The 20,076-nt window shown below is 37.7% G+C and overlaps 1 protein-coding gene across 4 annotated transcripts in view; it reads left to right on the forward strand.

Annotated features, from left to right (window-relative positions):
• LOC131201222 (solute carrier family 22 member 15-like) overlaps nucleotides 1-19,531 on the forward strand; it is a 34,935-nt gene extending 15,404 nt beyond the window's left edge. Inside the window, exons 5-13 of one of the 4 annotated variants that reach the window (XR_009155805.1) lie at nucleotides 1,531-1,660; nucleotides 4,072-4,293; nucleotides 6,310-6,450; nucleotides 9,466-9,554; nucleotides 12,941-13,049; nucleotides 14,959-15,031; nucleotides 17,109-17,267; nucleotides 17,945-18,122; nucleotides 18,670-19,531. Coding sequence is in view for 3 of the 4 variants with exons in the window: in XM_058188985.1 (XP_058044968.1) it covers nucleotides 1,531-1,660; nucleotides 4,072-4,293; nucleotides 6,310-6,450; nucleotides 9,466-9,554; nucleotides 12,941-13,049; nucleotides 14,959-15,031; nucleotides 17,109-17,267; nucleotides 17,945-17,971 (950 nt within the window). In the remaining variant the exon portion in view is untranslated. Of the gene's footprint in view, nucleotides 1-1,530; nucleotides 1,661-4,071; nucleotides 4,294-6,309; nucleotides 6,451-9,465; nucleotides 9,555-12,940; nucleotides 13,050-14,958; nucleotides 15,032-17,108; nucleotides 17,273-17,944 lie in introns of all 4 variants that reach the window. The other 3 variants (XM_058188986.1, XM_058188985.1, XM_058188987.1) reach the window with 3 other exon arrangements.
• Nucleotides 19,532-20,076: the final 545 nt, after the last annotated feature.

The following is a 20,076-nucleotide window of genomic DNA, read 5'->3' on the forward strand; positions in this document are numbered from 1 at the left end:
AAACGGGCTAAGGCGACATTTTGAAAAATATCTCCTTACTTTATATTGGTTCTGTATTGTTTTCCTCTCTTCCTTTCCCTTCTAAAAATGTCCTGTTTTCATATTCTCTTGTTGATTTGTTTTTCTTTTTCCCAAGGCTCTTTCCATTTTATCCATTCCTGTTTCATCTCCTGCTTTTGGCTACTTTCCTTGTATGATTTATTTCTCCTGTTAAATTATCTTGTCTTATGCATGATTTCCTGATAAGCTGGCCTTTGAGAGGTTGAAGAGATTGCCAGTTGCAGCCTGCCGTCTCAGGTGCTGTGGGGTTTTATAGTATGTTTTGGTCATTGAGCTAGCTGAGATAGTTCAAACTTTGTCGAGGGCAGGGGAAGAGAACTGTTGCCCGTTGCTTTTCATAGTAGTATTGATGTGTGTCTTGTCACGATGACAGTGTCCTAAACTACTGAGAACTGTGCTTGTGTTGTTTAGTGTCAATTTCTTGTGACCTAGGCCCAAGTAGGTAGTAGGAAACTCAGTCAGTGTAAAAACAAACAAACTTTATTTGAACAGCTGAGAATGGCTTCAATCGCAGCGTAGTTCAACTAAATTAAAGCAAATTCCACCCAACACAATTCCTCATACAAAGAAAGTTCCTCTCGTTCAGCGTCGTAACTTTGAATAGTCGCTGAATGAACAGTCATTCAACAAGGATTACCTGTAGCTGTTTGGAACTGAATTCCATTGTTTTAATTATTACAGTAAATGTGTATTAGATTGTAAGTTTAGAGTTGAGCTCAAGTGAGATTTTTTTGTCCACACAAATATGGCTGGAATTGCTAATAACATTGAAAAATACTATTTTGCCCTGTGCTTTAATCCAGGGGTCTCCAACCTTGGCAACTTTAAGACTTGTGGACTTCAACTCCCAGAGTTGAACACCCAGAGTTCAACTTCTGGGAGTTGAAGTCCACAAGTCTTAAAGTTGTCAAGGTTGGAGACCCCTGCTTTAATCTGTATATCTCATTTCAAGGTAGGAAGTTACCTATGTTAAGGTATCCTGGATACCTTAATGTTGGGACTTTACCTTTCTTTAGAATATTAAACTTGTTAGTTGCCATGATGGATATCTGCCCAAAGTTGTATTTTTGAACAATGAGAATCTAATTTGTTAAACTAAGAAAGGATTAACATCTTGTACAGCATGTTATGAACTTAAAATAATCAAAATGTTTTGCAGTAAATTAATCTGAATTTGTTGACTGAACTTGACAGATCACAAAGGTATTCAATAAATAACATAACGATTATTATAATTAGTATATTGTATGAAAATGAGGAATGCTTCTTTACAGTTATTCGGTTTCATTATTATTTTAATGATTGCTTTTGTTTACTTATTTGTGATTTTATAATTAATATGATTTCAGTATAAATTATACCCTTAGCATAATAAAATTATGTTCTTAATATGGATGTAGTGCTGAAATGTCTTGGGTTTTTTTTCCCCAGCATTTATATAAAATACTTTGTTTTTGTTTGTATCTTCAGGCTCATTGACGAATTTGACATTTGCCTTTGGCATAGCTGTTTATGCCTTACTGGGGTATTACATAAGAGACTGGCGTCTTCTTGCCTTTGTGTCAAATTCTCCAGGAGTTTTCTTCTTTCTTCTTTCTTTGTAAGTCATAATTATATTCATGATAGACAAGTGTCAAAAACATTTAACCCAAAGTTACGGGATAATATTAAAGGGATAAAATACTGACATTTTATATTTTATATTTATAATGAAATCAGAGGAATTATTAAGCAGATTATTTTAGTTTGCTTGACGATGTGTTTCTAAAAGAAATATTGAAAATCCAGTTGCATATTTTTGAGTAGAAGCTAAGAGCCTGGTTAGAGTAATGAGCAGAGGTGAAATGCTTCTGGTTTGGGCCGGATCACCCGATCCGGTAGCGATGGCCGCAGGTGGTTCGGAGAACCGGTAGCAAAAATCCCTGCCCTCTTCGGCTGAAGAGATTGTAAAAAAATGCTTTTAAAAGGCTCCTCTGACTATCCCAGCTGAGTTGCCTGATCGTCAGAGGCTAAAGTATTTTTTCTACAACCTCTTCGGCTGAAGAAAAAATGCTTTTAAAAGTAAAAAAAAAAGTTGGCCATGCCCACCCAGTCACATTAACACCCACCCACCCCCACCAAGCCATGCCCACAGAACTGGTAGTAACAAATTTTACATTTCACCACTGTTAATGAGCCCTGATGCGTGCCATATCATTGTGATGAAAACAGTCTAGAGAGGCAGCAAGGATGAGTGAGAATGACCTGTATCTCTTTACCATAAAGACTTAAAGCTTAAGATCAATTGCCCAGGAGACAAAAGTTTCAGTTTCCCTGAAGTCACTGGAATTCCATGAAAAATCCCTTGGGAAGGTGGGGAGATCTGAGTATCTGGGTGCAAAATGTGTTGCCTAAGGAGATTCTGTATATCTTCCCCTGTACAGAGTGTCCCTTCATGAAACTCTAAATTCTGAGTATCCCTGCCTTGTACAGTAGTGGCCAAAATTGTAGAAACCTTTTGGGAAAAGTGTGTTTTCTAAAACTAGCTAATAACACCACTTTAGTACCATAAGACTATATATCAATGGAAAGATAATTTAATCAAGAATGTAATGCAATAACTTTAATGAAGGATTTGCTATTAGAATAGCAATTATGGTATAAAGAAGAAAAGTGAAACACTTAGAAAAAATGAGAGATACAAAAATGATCACCATAGAAAAAACAAGATATGCAAAAGCAGTTTGAAAGCATGTAAAAAATGCAAGTAGAAAAATAGGGACCACATTTGGTGGGAAGGTAACAGCGTTCTATGCGCCTTTGGTGTTTAGTCATGCCGGCCACATGACCACTGAGACGTCTTCGGACAGCGCTGGCTCTTCGGCTTTGAAACGGAGATGAGGACCACTCCCTAGAGTTGGGAACGACTAGCACATATGTGCAAGGGGAACCTTTACCTTTATCTAATGGGTAGGAATAATGATCGAAAAATAACATTTAAAAAAATGTGCAAAATTAGACTTAAAATGAGTAAGATTTTTTTCCCTCTTCACATATGCATTGTTATCATTTTAAATATCACTGAATTGTCAATATTACAATGTACACCAGACCCAAAAATCAACTATCCTTTCTCTTTTCCCCAAAACAACAGTCTAGTGATGGACTGGCCCAAAGTCACCAAGTGGGATTAGAACTCATAATCTTCTGGTTTCTAGGCCAGCACTTGTACCACTGTTCCAAACTGGCTCTCCAAACCTTAGAACCGTATTAGGAAGCTACAGTAACTGAATCTTACAAACCAGATTTTACTTTTCCTCCCCTCCTGCTTATATTCCAGTGGGACTGGCAGGGGCCTACCTGAGTCTGTTATTAATAATCTCTCCCTTTTTAGGATTTAAGAAAATCTTCTGTCTTATTTCCTGACATAGTTAGTGAATATTTGCTTCAAATCCATTTCTCTGCATATCTGCAGTTATATTAGAATCAGAATCAGCACAGCAATTATGTTATTTGAGTTGTAGTACACTTGTCATGTTAAATGACGTCCATGTCAGTTAATTTTGAATAATATTTAAGCTATTCTTCTGTGGGTTATAGAACGTTTTAATCAATGTAAAGGATGGCAAATCGGTTTCATAGTTTTCCAAATTTCTATGTTATATACCTTTTGTGAGCCACAGTGGTTAGAGTGCAGTACTGCAGGCTACTTCTGCTGACTGCCGGCTGACTGCAATTTGGCAGTTCGAATCTCACTGGTCTCAAGGTCGCCTCAGCCTTCCATCCTTCCGAGGTGGGTAAAATGAGGACCCAGATTGTTGGGGGCAATATATGCTGACTCTGTAAACCGCTTAGAGAGGGCTGTAAAGCACTGTGAAGCGGTATATAAGTCTAAGTGCTATCGCTATTGCTATTCATCAAACCTTGTAAAGCATTTGCTGTATAACCTTTTCTTTTCAGTACAGTATACAGATTCAGAAAGAACCTTTGTAAAGTGTATGCATTTCTCCTTCGTGGTTTCCTTTTTTTCAGCATGCTTCCTGAATCACCAAGATGGTTATATTCTCAAGGCAGAACAGCAGAAGCAGAGCATGTACTGCAATACTTGGCTCTCCACAATGGGAAAGACAGGGTGGTGGTAAAACTGAAGCCATGCAAAGGAGCCGTAAAGAAGGACGATTCCACCCCTGGGCTCCTCAACCTGGTTACGCATCCCATCCTTCGATGGCGCACGGTCATTTTGATGTATATCTGGTAATTAATAAAGTGATTTTGACTTTACTTAAACTATCCCATGTACAAATAACAGCTTTGGGTGATAATTGTGGACTACATAGATAAATACATTTCAAAGTTTGAAAAGCCCAATGAATCGTGTGCCGGCGGTTGTCGCACATTGGCGGTTGGTGACGCATATTTTAAGCAACAGGGAGCCGCAGCAGAGGGGTGAAAGAGCCACATGTGGCTCCAGAGCCACAGGTTGCTGACCTCTGGTATATACAGTCCATCTTCCTTTTTGTACACTCTCAGGCCACACAGATATGGTATTCCATATGTCATGTGTACAATAACAAAGATATTTATACCCTTTATGACATCTTGCTTAATATTGACCAATATGTCAGCAATTTCATCATTACTTTGGACTCATCAGGTATATGCGCCCCCGATCTCTCTCTTGCAAGATAGCGCCTAGAGAACTATGTGGCTTTGCGTGCCTGATGAACCCAATGTAACAATGCAGCCGGTCGCATTCTGCCTCCAAATTCTTCCCAAAAAGGAATAGAACTGAGAATTTCACTGTGCAAGATTTAATATTTCTTGACAATGTGGTTTCCTTTTGTCATAATGTATCCTGAACGCTCATTTCCATTTTGCCCAAGTGTCGTCTTCCCAAAGTTCTCCCAACAAAATTCTGCCAATAGCTGGAGGCCATGATTGGTTTTCTGCTGGTCTCGTCCCTTGTTAGAGAAGCGGGAGGAAATGTCATTTCCCCTTCACAATGCTTTCTCCTCAGAAGAAGATGGTAGAAAGAGGACCGTACGCTGATCATGCAGCAGACTATGAAAGGAATGGACAGGTTTTCAGGACTTAGTCTGACTTATTAAAATTCAAGGATCACCAGACAAAACAAGTTAAACTAATGAATCAGAAATATAAGCATAATTAATAGGCAATTACCCCTGCTGAGCTACTCCAAACTAAATCTATTAGATACTCTTGTCTTTTTTCCTTTTGTGGATAAATGGTGATACAAAGCTTTTCCTTAAATCTCTATTAGAAATGGCAGAAATTATGAGAAAACCTGAAGGAATGAGCTAGATGTTTTGCAGCTAGCTGAAATGAAAACTGGTATACTTAGCATCTGGTATTTCCTCGGAATTTCTACTGGATGTCTAAAGCTGTTATTTATGGCACCTATTGGTGTATTTGAAGAATTCTTATAGATGTTGTTTTACAGTTGAGAAGCAGTGATGGGATGGTTGGAGTAGCTGCTTTTGTTGGCTATCAAAACCTCTTTTTGGTCTTCCCAAGTTAGTTTAACCCACCCTAGAAGAAAATTCAGAAGCATATTTCTCAATGGATTTCAGATTTTAAAAACACATAAATAAATCACTCAGAAACAATTTCTTGTTTGATCATTGTCAATGAACAAACATTTATATAACAATTTTGCACTTGTTTTTAAATAGTTAGGTTTTGGATCAAATACTAGTGATCTGAACCACTCAAGTTATAGGTCCTTTGCTTTGAAATAAAACAAGAATAGTCCATGATAGCAAACACATACATGAATGTATGGTAAATTTGTTGATTTCTAGCCACTGAATTTTGAAATCAAATTCTAGTAGAAAAAATAATTTCCAAATTTTGTGAAGGTATGTGAACACTTAGAGAGCTAGATTGGTGTAATGGTTAAGACATTAGGCTAGAAACTGGGAGACTGTGAGTTCTAGTCCTGCCTTGGGCTCAAAACCAACTAGGTGATCTTGGGCTAGTCACTTTCTACCTCATAGAAAAAGGCAGTGGCAACCCAATTAAAAAACCTGGCCAAGCAATCTGCAGGGGCTTCTGCAGGCAGTCTCCAAAAATTGGACAGAATTGAAGGGAATAAGAAAATGCCATAGTTAGTACATGATTTATAACTTCACTGCTTCATAAGCTGGTATTTTTCTATTGTGTATTTTTCTTGATTTAGTATGCCAGTAATTAAAGCTTACATGATCTGTGTACATGATTAAAATAACCAATCTTTCATTAATAATTTAGGTATGTGTGCAGCTTTGTATATTACGGTTTAACACTGAATGCTGGTGAATTAGGAGGAAATCTTTATTTAAATGTGGCTCTTTCTGGTCTTGTAGAAGTTCCAGCATTTCCACTCTGCATGTTTTTCATTGAGAAATCTTGGTAAGATCAATAATGTTCTATTTCTACATTTAGATAGTGCAGTATAGTGTAACATAACTCCTGAATTTATTTCCATATGTTAATTTATATACATTTTCAACATAGATAAAATGTATCAAATCTGCTCAGAAATGCTGTTATGAATGAAGATTTTTTAATGACTTAATACATCACACTTCTTTTTATTTTACAATAGAATATAGAATAATAGTTGGAAAGGACCTTGGAGGTCTTTTATTCCAACCCCCTGCTCAAGCAGGAGACCCCATATCATTCTGGACAAGTGACTGTCCAACCTCTTCTTGAAAACCTCCAGTGATTTTTTGTTGTTATTAGTTGCAAAGTCGTGTCTGACCCATTGCGACCCCATGGACAACATTCCTCCAGGCCTTCCTGTCCTCTACCATCCTCTGGAGCCCATTTAAGCTCATGCCAACTGCTTCAGTGACTCCATCCAGCCAGTTCGTTCTCTCTCCAATGATTATAAGCACCCGCAATTTCTGGAGACAAGCCATTCCACTGATCCATTGTTCTCACTGCCAGGAAATGTCGCTCTTTAAAAGTCACCTGTTACTTCTTATCCTGCCTCAGTTGCTTTGGAAAACTGGTTGACCCTTTCTTCTGTGTGACAACCCCTCAAATATTGGAAAACTCCGATCATATCATATCCCTAGTCCTTCTCCTCGATAGACTAGACCAGGGGTCTGCAACCTTAAACACTCAAAGAGCTATTTGGACCCGTTTCTCACAGAAAAGAAAACACTGGGAGCCACAAAACCAAAGTGGGCATGGCCAACTCAACGTCAGTCACTTCCACCAGTCACATGACCCCCTCAGCCACGCCTACCCAGCAAGTCACTAGGGCAGAGAACCGGTTGTTAAAAAACATTGGGAACCACAAAACCCTTTTGACATCTCTCTCCCTCCCTCCCTCCCTCCCTCTCTCCCTCTCTGTCCCTCTCTCTGTATCTCTCTCTCTCTGCCCATCTCTATTTATTTACCCCGGCCGCTTCTCCATCCCCCGCTGTCGCCCTTATCTTCTCAGGCCAGGTGAGGAGTGACTGGGAGGGGTGGGTGGGTGGGGCAGCCAGTGGTGGGATCACCCAACAGGGAGCCACAGCAGAGGGCCCTGCAGCTCCAGAGCTGCAGGTTGCTGACACCCGGACTAGACATTCCTAGTTCCCGCAACTATTTATTGTACTGTTTAGCCTCCAGACGCCCTAATAATCTTCGTTGGTCTTCTCTCCATTCTTTCTAGAGTCTTAATATCTTGTTTGCATTGTGGTGACCAGAACTGGATGGGGTATTCCAAGTGTGGTCTTAACCAGTGCAGTATAAAGCATTACTATCAGTTCATTTGATTTTGATACTATCCCTCTGTTGATACAGCCTAGGGTTATAATGGCTATTTGGCACACTGGTGGCTCATACTTAAGTGGTTGTCAATTACGACACCTAGATCCTTCCCATAGGCACTTTTCTTCAGCCAGGTACCACCTTATTCTATACTTGTGTATTTGATTTTCTCAACATGAAATGCATACATATAGGACAAAAATCTTACCACTGGATTGGGTAGAGCCCAACATTCAAATCTGTCAGGATTCTTTTGTATCTTGACTCTGTCTTCTAAAGTGTTGCTATTCCCCCCCAGATTGGTATCATCAGCAGATTTGATGAGTTCCCCTTCTATCCTCCTGTTTAAACCATTTATAAAGATGTTGGAGAGTACTGGGCCAAAGTTAGAACCTTGAGGTACCCCACTGCATGCTTCCCTCCATGTAGATGTACCTCCACTAAGGACTACACATTGAGTGCAGTTGGTCATCCAGTTACAAATCCATCTGGTGGTGATGCTGTCTATCCCACATTTTTCTATCTTACCAAATAATAGGTTGTGGTCTATTTTGTTAAATGCAGAACTGAACTCTAAGTGAACTATGTCCACATCATTTCCCCGATCCATCAATTTAGTCACTTTGTCAAAGAATGCAATAAGGTTTTTTTCCTGGCATGATCTGTTTTTAACATACGCAGGTTGGGTTCTAGTAACAGCTTTGCTCTATTCTTGGTGCTTCCAAATCCATTGTTTGATATTCTTTTCCAGGATTTTCCCAGGTATTGATGCTAGACTGAGTAGTCTACTGTTTTCTGGATCCATTTTTTTCCTCTTTTTGAAAACAAACATTTTTTAAAAAACAAACCTTTTGTTTGTTCCAATTGCAGTACTGGTAGCCATTATTTAAAACCATTTATTTAACAATGGTTCAAAGCTACAACAGCACTGAAAATAAAAGATTTACGACTGTTCCTCACACTTCAGACTTTTGTTGTCATGTGATCAAAATGTGATCAAAACTTGGCAACTAGCATGTATTTCCAACAATTGCAATGTTCTAGGACGGTATGATTATCATTAATGAGCGTCTCAGCCGGGTTCCAACAAGCACAGTCAATGGGGGAAGCCAGATTTATTTAATGACTGTGTGATTTGCTTAGCAATCATAGTGATTCACTTAATGACTACAGCAAAAAAGTTTGAAAAATTTAATGACCCCATTAGAGATGGACATTCCAGTCCCGATTATGGTCATAAATCAAGGATAATCTGTAGACTATAGATGGGGTATAACACTCAAAATAAGAATAAGACATTAAATATTAGTAGTTACAAATAGAAACCCACCCTCAAGCAAAACGGTAGCAACGGGTTTTGAAACCCACCCCTGCTTCAGAAGTACAGGAAATGAACTTTGTGCGAAGGGCTAAGTATCTCAGAGAAAAATTTAGATCACCAATTATTATTTCTCCATGAATTACTCATCTCTTGAAATGTGGAAACAAATTAATATTTATTATTTGTCTACATTGCTCTGTTGGTGAATGCTTGCCCTTCTGCAGTTTAGGGTTTTTTTTAAAAAAAAACACAGTTGTATGGAATAATAAATAAAAATATTCTAAAACATGTATCTTTGTGGAAATCCAATATAAATTTGTGCTATTTTCCTGCACTAGGTCCGGAAGACGTAAAAGTACAGCTGCTTTTTTGATATTTGCGGGCCTTGCTTGTGTTTTTACCATGTGCTTACCAGAAAATAACAGCAGTAAGTATGTTCTTTCTGAAGCAAACCAAATTTTCCTTGGCGCAGATAATCGAATTGAAAGACAAGTGCTCCTAGTATGCTAACATCAAGCCAGGTTTAAATAATTTTAAAAATAAAATAAATTAAAACCAACTCTAGAATAACCTTTTCAGATGAATAAGATCATTGCTAAATAAAGAGTTTATTGCATGCCCAGTTTTAATTTAATGGGGGGGATGAGTGTATAGAGCTATTAATGGTACTTTGAGAGGCTGCCACATAGAATCAATGTGAAATAGTAGTACTTTTTTATTAGTATTGTATACTGCTTAGCCATGAAGCTCACCTACTTTCTTCTTTTCCAAGGTACCAGATAATTAGTAATTAGTAAGACTCTCAGGGAAAACGATTATGTTTGCCATGAGCTTCTCTCTATACCAGTGATGGCTAACCTTTTCTGGACCGAGTGCCCAAAGTGCAAGGGGGTGAATGCGCATGCGCGTGCCCGAACCCCCAAAATGCACTGCGCACATACACCCCCTGCCCCCCGCACATGAGCTGCAGAGGCCTGACAAACAGCTGGCTGGAGGGAGGCATGCGCGCATGAGTGGCGGAGCTGAACTGGGGCAATGGCTCGCGTGCCCACAGAGAGGGCGCTGCGCCCCACCTGTGGCACACATGCCATAGGTTCGCCATCACGGCTCTATACCATTAAAAGAAACAATCAAGCCATCACAATATGCTGACCATTATAGTCATTGATGAATGGAGTCTGTTGCTGAACTCTTAGAATAGTCCACAGTGCAGGAAAGCTCTCTATACATTAGACCTTAAGTTACAGTGGTAAGCGGTGACTTATATCCAGCGCCTTCCTATTTTGCGCCTGATGGTTACATCTTCAAAAGACCCTCCAGATTTGAGCAAAATGTTTAAAACTTAAGCATAGCCTGATGATATCGTCGATCACTGTATTTCTACCAATGGCTCTGAGGTGATTGCAAGCAAGAAATGGAGTCATTCCCCTCCCCTGCCCATCCCTTGTTCTCTGTTACAAGAACATGATGTTCCCATTGAAGATCTCAAGGCTGATAATGTTTGATGGACATATTCTCCATCATTTTGTTTCATTGCCTTTTAAAGCCCTCTGGGCTAGTGGGCATCACTGCAATTTATAATGAGCTAGCTGATAACCCGGCATTGCCTGGGTAGTTATTTATCCCAATCCTGTATTAGACAGGAAAAGGCATGAATTCTATCTATAGTGTGAAATCAAAGTAATTTTATTTACAGGGTTTTAATTAAGATGTAATTGCCCTGGCCAACAGCCTGGGAAAAATTCTACAGGGAACAGCTTTTGAGGTGATTATCTGCATTTGCAGGCACCTCCCCCGACAATTTGCTCTCTTTGCTTGAAGCTGAGGGCCTAGGATGTTGTTGTTTTTTAAGAACCAATCCCCCTTACCAGAGGGAGCACTCTTGTGGAGTACTGTGAAGCCGTTACTATGACAACTCCACTGGGCTGTACAGTAGAAACCATTTTAAGGCACAACAGGCTGTATCTTAACAGAACTTGAATCCAAAATGCACACTATCATTGTAAAAAGTACTGTGATTTGTCACTATAGATATAATTCATTCCTTTTCATTTCAGCAGCCCAGGAGTTCCAGAGTTATGCTGGAACACACACACACACATACACACACACACACACACACACACACAGGAGTGTTAGGGGTATCTTACCCCCACAGTATTTTTTTTCAAAGAGTTAAGTCATCTGTGTACCAAGTTTGATTGAAGTTGCTCGAGGCGTTACAGAGTTATGCTGGAACACACACACACCCCTAGGTAGGTAGGTAGATAGGTAGATAGATAGATAGATAGATAGATAGATAGATAGATAGATAGATAGATAGATAGATAGATAGATAGATAGATAGATAGATAGATAGATATTTAAGATAGATAGATAGATTCCACAAATTAATTTTGGGCTGTATGAAAAATTACTTTTTTATTTTTAATTTCTTTCCCGTTATATTCATTGGATGACCCTTGGTCGTATTGTTTTGAGAGGAAAAAGCATCTCCATGTCATGTACAATTTATGCTTTAGCTCTGCTCCCTCTTCAGATGTCAGGTTTTCCAAGCTAAAGAGTCTCAAATGTCTAGGCTTTTCTCATAAGAAAGGTCCTTGAGAGACTTGGCTATTTTGGTAGCCTCCTTCTGCCTGGTCTACCTCTACATAGAAATCTCTGCAGTGGCTTGAACGCAAGTAAAAATCTTTACAGATTTCCTGTTCAAGACATCTTAAAAAGAATCAGTGTGTTCGGGAGACCAGAATTGAGTGCTCCCCATTTCTATCACTCGTATACTGGAAGTATCTCCATAGGGCTATAATAAGATGGTCCATCCCTTATTGGCAAGTAACTCCAAGCAAACATTTTTCAATGTATGATGTATACTTGTGAATAATTAGTTTCTGCAGGCAAAAGCATATAAGAGAAAATCAGGTATTACCTTGATTCCAATGGCGATGACCAGGCAAAATTTGAAAGTTTAAGCAGTGGATTCAGATGGCTAACTCATAAAAAATGGCTTTTCACAACTTTCTGTTTTAGTGATCTTGCAGGGCAGTAAGATCAGTACAGTGCAATATTACCGTTTATTGGTAATAATTGAGATAAATACTTGAAATAAAGTAGCCAGAATTGCAGGTCTCTGAAGCTATAATCTATACCCTTGATGGCGAACCTATGGCACGTGTGCCCGAAGTGGCATGTGAAGCCATGACGCCTGGCACACGCGGCATCACCTGTTCTTCTGGGTTTCTGGTGCACATGCGCACGTGACGATCAGCTGACCTTTGTGCGTGTGGCAGTGCCGGAAACTGGAAGAGCTGGTCTTCCGTTTTCCGGCGTGAGCATGCACATTGGCCAGCTGATCGTCATGCGCGCATGCATGCCAGTAACTGGAAGACTAGCTGCCCGGTGCACATGCGTGCGCTGGAAACCAGAAGTTCATTTTTTGGCGCACGCATGTCCTCTGGGCAGCTCTTCTTCCAGGTTGCAGGTCAGATGAGTGCACACATACGCGTGCTCCCTTTTTGTAACTTGGTGCTGAAAAGGTTCGCCATCACTGATCTATATCATTGGACACATTATCCAGATGACATGCAGGCCTTTCCCTTGCCCCCCAGCCAAGCACCCTTATGCCCACCAGTAAGAGTGTAATTTAAAATTAGAGTTGTTTTCCCTTTGTGCTAATCGTAGGTTGCTCTGTACAGCAGGTATACATCTGCCTGAACCTCAGGAAGGGTTTATTTCTAAATAGAGCTGCCTATTATTCTACTGTCGTTTATTTGAAGATGGGAAATGTTTGTTTAATTGTCCTACGTTCCGTTTAAGGGTTTTTCTTCAGTCCCAGAATTTTGGCTTTATATGGGAAATTGACTGTCAGTGCTGCCTTCAACATCGTATACATCTATACTTCAGAGCTGTATCCCACAGTAGTAAGGTAAGCAGACTTTTAACATTGTCATTTTTTTATTTATTTCCAAAACCTTAAATTGTCACAATATATAATGTATATAAGCCATCTGAAATCAGCAGGTACATATTGCAGACAAACCTTCGCACTCCTGAATTAGATGTCGGAGCTATCTGTAAAAAGTATCTTCTATAAGAATCTCTTGCCTCCAGAAATGGATGCACAGTGCAATAGTCAGTGGATGTTGCTTGCCTTGTCTCGGAACCCAGCAATAAAACCCAGTTAATAGAAGCAATTATTCAATCTTGGTTTCGCATTATAACAGCTGCAGAACTAAAAGACTTGGTTCACTCCATGGGAAGATGTTGTAAGGCCATGATTCATGCTAAAGGTTACCCAACTAAATATTAATTGACGTGGTGATAATTTTTGTATATCTCATTTTTTTCTTTTATTAAAAAGTTTTACAAAGTTTTTGCATATATCTCATTTTTTCTACGTGTTTCACTTCTTTATACTGTAACTGCTATTCTAATAGCAAATCCTTCATAAAAGTTACTGCATTACATTCTTGATTAAATTATCTTTCCATTGATACATAATTTTATGGTACTACTCCAAAAAAAGTGGTGTTATTAGCTAGTTTTAGAAAATACACTTTTCCCAAAAGGTTCCTACAATTTTGGCCGCTACTGTACATGTACTTTCAGATTTCTTTCTAGAAAGCTATCCAGTTTTACATTAACTACTTTTATTTATGTATTTGTATCCTTCCTTTATTATTTTAGAAATAACTCAACATAGCAAAGATATCCAATACACCTTACTCCTATTTTCTCCACCCTGTGAGGTGGATTTAGGTTGAGAGAGAGAGTGACTGGCCCAACACAACCCAGCTGGCTTGTGACTAAGTTAGGATTAAAACTCAACAGTCTCCTGCTTTCCAGCCTGGTGCCTTCACCGCTAAATCTAATTGGCTGATTATCTCTTTCTGTGATCATGAGTGGGCCTTTTTTAAAAAAATAATATTTGTTAAATTTCCAGACATTAAAATACACAGTACAAAAAGAAACATAATACACACACACAAAATATAAACAAACAAAGACAGACGTCAAGTGGGCCTTTTTATGGTATCCCCTTAATATGGTCTCTTCTTTTTATTTAATAAAATGTTGCTTGAGATAATATTGCAGGTCATTTTGAAATTCTCTTTTGAAAATATTTTTTGATTGCACAGGACATTGAAGAATGTAAATATGGCAATTTATTGCCACCTAGTGGTCTGTTGCAATCCTGTGCATCTCACAGAACAGAGTTATCACACGAGTATTATGTGAAATGAATGAAAGTGCCCAGGCTACTACATTTTGCAACAGTGTCAGCTTTTGAATGAATTTTGACGGAAGCTCCCTATAAAACAGGGATGTCAAACTGGCGGCCCACAATCCGGATGCTTCATGTGCAGGCCACGCCCACCCCGGCTCTACAAAGGCAAAAATCGTAATGATACGTCACGTGACGTGATGAGTTTGACAATTGTGCTATAAAGCATGTTACATTAAACCGATTGGGAGATGAGTAGTCATCATGAATAGGATCTTCCAGTCCAGAAATGGGCACAATTTGTGCATAACATCCAATCCAATCCAATCCCAACTGATTGGGCCTCATGAAGAGTTCAAGTTTCAGGATCATGATTTCTATTCAAGGAAATACATACTGTATAAACGATATTTCCCAGTTGATAATGTTGAATCATACTCTGGTGGTGGAAACAATAGGATGGCGATATCAGATCAGAAAATGAGATCGATCCAGTTTAAAAGCTAAACTCAACTAAGAACTACAGTGCATTATTTGGCGTGAATCTGTATACTTAGTCTTGCTTTTCCTTAGGATACATACTAACAGTGGCATTTCTTTTATAAAACAGAAATGCTGGTTTGGGTGTATGCTCAATGATTTGTAGGTTTGGAGGGATTTTGGCTCCATTTGTTCCTTCCTTGGTAAGTAATGCTGTCTGCAGTATATCCTGTTTAATCAAACTTTCAAATCAATTAACAAGATTGTTCATTCATATGCAATAATTCTAACGTGATAGTTAATCAGAATTTGCGGGCTTATATTTTTTACCAATATTTGTCCTCATGATATATATGTGACTAATACATTTTTTGCCCTGCATTTCTTTGGTAAACATGCTAAAGTATATTTGAATAAGTCTGATTAAGATCTAGATCAGGGGTAGTCAACCTTTTTATACTACCGCCCACTTTTGTATCTCTGTTAGTAGTAAAATTTTCTAACCGCCCACCAGTTCCACAGTAATGCGCCATGTATCGTTGTCTGCGCATGCCTCTCACGCATTGTGGATTGGGTTTGGGCAGGGCGCCGGCTACCAGCTCTTCTTGTCGGTTACAGCTGGGTGATGTGGGGGGAGATGCGCAAGCTATTCTGGGACGAGGCTCTTTTGTTTGCGGTTGCACTAGAGCGCCGTTTAGTTTCACTTACGGAATGTGGATTAAACTTATGTGCGGGCGATACAAATATTATATTTTCAGAAATTTAAATTGTCACTGGGAATTTTATGAAAACCGAATTAAAATGTTTTTAAATAATGCTACGAAATTTTTTTTAAGAAGTCAATTAAATTTTAAAAAAGGAAAGTGCTTCAGTATCGGACAAAACCCCTACCACCCACCATGAAAGCTGGAACGCCCACTAGTGGGCAATAGGGACCAGGTTGACTACCACTGATCTAGATGAACACATAAAATGCATAGCCTTCTTATGTTTATGGGAAGTTGAAAGTCGGCATGGATGTATTATGGCCAGAGGATTAGTCAGTGAGGCTTGACATCATATTAAACTAATTAAACAATTAAACCTAGGGCATTATGATGATTTCATATTCTTGTCCAGATATACAGCATTAATGAAGTAAATGTGAACTATCAAAAAGAAGAAGTATAAACAAGGATGAAGTGCTGTGGCAGAGGAAAATTTGTCAGAGAGGAAAGAATTAAATGTCTCATTTTTGGCCCTTTTGGTTTTATTCCAATTTTGATATCCCCTCCCCTGTGACTGCTTTTTACATTAAAAATGAACCTTTCCAGATATCCAATTATAGATCATCGGTCTAGTTTGGATCTGAGCAAGGAATTGAATATGGGGAAGCCAATGGGAGAGACTTCTATATAGCCAGTAGATTATCTGCCCCTGAATTTATTTGCAGAAAACCTTCCTCAAATCTTCACTTTTGATCTTTTCCTCATTCTCAAACCCTTGGGGCTTTTCATTTCTCTGCTTTTCAGCACTGAATTATCAGCAGCTTCGTTTTTATTCTGTCACAACCTCTGAAAACATTAATGGGATGTGAAATATGCTTTATGTTTCTTGTTCATAAATTATATGCATATATATCATGTGTAGAATATGAGGATCATCCCGTAAAATTGCAGCGTAAAAGAATTATTCAAGCCCATACATAAGAATCTAGACAACTAAAGTTCAAGACTAAATTAGCACCAGATAAGGGTCAACAGAATCCAGGAAGGGTTACACTTAGTCTGTATGTGGAAACGTAAAAACTCTAAACTGATGATATGCTTAATTTTGCCTTCTCTTCTCCTACAGTATATTTGCATATGATGCATCAGTAGGGGAATTCTAGGTTAAGAAAAATCCTCAGAATATGAATAGGAAAGAGACTTTGATGCACATCACTGTGACTTCTGGCTCTGAATTGTGATGCTTGTTTTTCATTGTCCCTTTGACTTTTTTGGGCGAACTGTTTTCTGTGCTTCACAAAACTCTACTATATGTGCTAAACATGCATTAGAAAATAAGGTGATATTATCATTCATTTATATATATATATATATATATATATATATATATATATATATATATATATATATATATATATATATATATATATAAAATCACTGCAGTTCAATGAAGACTTTTTAAATAACTCTTATCTACTATATCTATATTTAATATAATCTATATCTATCTACTATATATCTAATATAATATTTATATTATTTCATAACAAATAATTTAATTGATTCCTTCTAGAAGTCTCTTGGTCCATCGGTACCATTTGGAGTCTTTGGAATCAGTGGATTATCAGCTGGTTTTTTGACTCTTCTACTTCCAGAAACCCTGAACAAACCAATTGCAGAAACTATTGAAGATTTGCAGATGCCTGTCTATCAAATACTTAAAAACAAAAAGGCAGAGTAAACACAATTATTTTTTTCTGTGTCTTCTGTGCTACTGGAAATCTGTCTCACTTATTTGAAATAATTGATTTTATTTAACTACAATAGATGATTCAGCATCTGACTCCACGACCAGTTCAGAGTTTTCCAATTTCCATTCACTCTTCTAGTTATTTGGAAGCTTCTTAAAAAGAAAAATGATTAATAAAAACGTTTGCGATTGTTAAGTGTCTTTAGTGTCTGTTGAACTGAATTATCATAAATGTCAGCAAGTTCATTAGTTTTAAAAGAATGGTATTTATGGCTGTGGAAAGCTACCAATATTTAATGTAAACCATGGGGAAAATGTTAACTTTTATCAGTAACTGTTGCTTATGAATAGGTGCTAATAGCTAGTCATTTTAGATCTGAATTGTTGCATTATGTCTTCTGTGAAACTATTAAGAACTTTTGGATTCTAGATATTATGACTGCCCAATTTTGAACACCAGATAATGTCAAAATCACCATATGTAACTTGAAGAATTATGCTTTTCCTTCCCTATCTGCTACCCATTAAATGTTCCTTTTTGTAATTTGCGTCTGAATTTGTAAGGAGGAATTATTATTTAAATTCGGTAGCCTATTAAGTTGCTATTTGGTTAATTCTTAAAACAACTATCCTAATTGATTTTTTCATCTGTTTAACAGGTAAATCAGTTAGAAGAAAACTTTTAGTATTGCAAAAAATATCTTGGTTGAAAATTTCAGTTGTTGAAGTATGCTGCCATCAAGATTATCACATTGCGACATTCAAACCTATTTTCCTATTTCCAGAATGATCAATGTCTCATGTAAACATAACCTGTGAAGATGTGCAGAGGGAGAGGTAAAAATCAATGAGAAAATTTAACCACCTAAACTAATTTTTTTCAAGTGCTGTATGCTGAATGTTTTAAAACATTCATAATTACTTGTGGTTTTATTTAGTAAACAGATAGGATAATTATTCTTTAAATGTATAAATTATTGGGGATTTGATTGCAATTCTAATTAAGCAGTCAGAAAAATAGCTGTTAATTTTGTGATATTCTGGGCTCAGCATATTGAAATTAATATTACGTTGATGCTTATAGTATCTTCAGATTGGAAGATTTTTTTCAGACCTGGAATATGCCATTTTGCTTTGGCTCTTAATTTTTAGAGAATCTTGTTGCCAATATTTTTATATTAATGACTTTGGATGGTCTACCATATTGATAAACACCAAAGAACTGGTGATTTGTTACTGTTTTTAACGGTTGTTGCAATATACACTGTATGTAATCTGAAATTTAAATTAAAGAGACTGTATCTCCTGCTCGCTAGGTAAGTAGTCAGATTATAGGATTTATGTTTAGCAGTTATCATTTTTATATACCCAAAAAACAAAATAGGCATTGAATCTAAAAATCTGCCAGATATGAAAAGCTCTATTCTGAAGTCCTTTAGCATGGAAGGAAAAAAAATCATCACTTGCTCCAAAAAATTATTTGTCCATGAACCTTCAAAAACTCCTGCAGAAACAGAAGCGTGAGAAATGGATGCTACAGAACTGATCGCCATCAAATACTATACTGGCTCCTGCACATTACGAGCACCTGAGGCCTTACCTACACCTCTTTTTCTTTGATGTGTAGTTCCTTGAATGCAACACTTGCCAACTCGGTTTCTTGTCATTGTCTGTTTTTCATTTATGAGGGAAAAATATAGGAGCTAAAATGAATTTTTGACAATCTCTTATCCCCAGGCCATAGTCGGGTTGTTTTGAGGACTCAGACAAACTTCTTTCAGATCATATTTTCCTCTGGATGAGATTCGTGTAGCAGTTACAGGTCATGATTTTAAATTTACAGTCAATTTAAAAGGAAACAAGAAAACATCCCAGGCTTTTGAAGTACAGCTTATTTTGGCTTAAATAACTATATATTTTCAGTGCTCTCTAGTAAAATGGACCATTTTTATAACTTGGAGGTAAAATATACTTGATGGAATTACTCTAGGTGTCAGTATGTGCCCTTCTAAACATAAACATAAATGATTAGCTTTTATATCTGATACTGCTCGTGATGGAAAGCTTTATAAATTATATTTTTATAATGAAATGGAATATGAAATACTAAAAAGAATATTTTTCCTATGGAAGCAAACGTGAATTGTGAAGGTAGCTTTTCTTATTACAAAAAGTCATGATGCTTTCTGCCCTTTTATTTCAATTATGTAAAAAAAATGGCTAATAAATGCTGTGGTTTCATGCTGTCCTGCTAAGATTTTGTGTTTTGGGGGTAAAAGCAGTCTGGTAGTGCTAACATCCTGCTGTTTGTATTTGTGCAGCAAAATCATTTAAGCCTGTTAGGAATAAGGACAGGCCGGGCAAAATACACTTTGCATAATATAGCTGACAGAAACAGAAGCTACTAATAGTTAATAATGAGAAATCGGGGAGCTGATTTACTCTGCAAAGTTGAAAAATGCGGTTCACTAATTTGAAAACCAAACAAAAACCCTGCTAAAAGAATCAACCGAATCCAATTTGTCCGCTCTGCTTATATGAAATAAGACTGTTTGATTTCAGCTGTGCTGTTTTATTGACTCACTGATGTGCTGAAACACACAAGCTTGCCGATAATGCTCAAGGATCTGTGTCTTGCCTCAGAGTTGCAGTGGTTTTCCAGGCAAATTATGATCATAATGGGAAATGCAAGGGTCATAACCACAGGAGGCAGGCTGCTTCAAAGATAATCCTTTTTACGACCACAATTCAACCTTGGGTTTCTGTTGCGAGACAGTTTGTTAACTGGATT

Source organism: Ahaetulla prasina, chromosome 6 (genome assembly GCF_028640845.1).
Source record: "Ahaetulla prasina isolate Xishuangbanna chromosome 6, ASM2864084v1, whole genome shotgun sequence".
In the NCBI taxonomy this organism is placed as follows: Eukaryota; Metazoa; Chordata; class Lepidosauria; order Squamata; family Colubridae; genus Ahaetulla; species Ahaetulla prasina.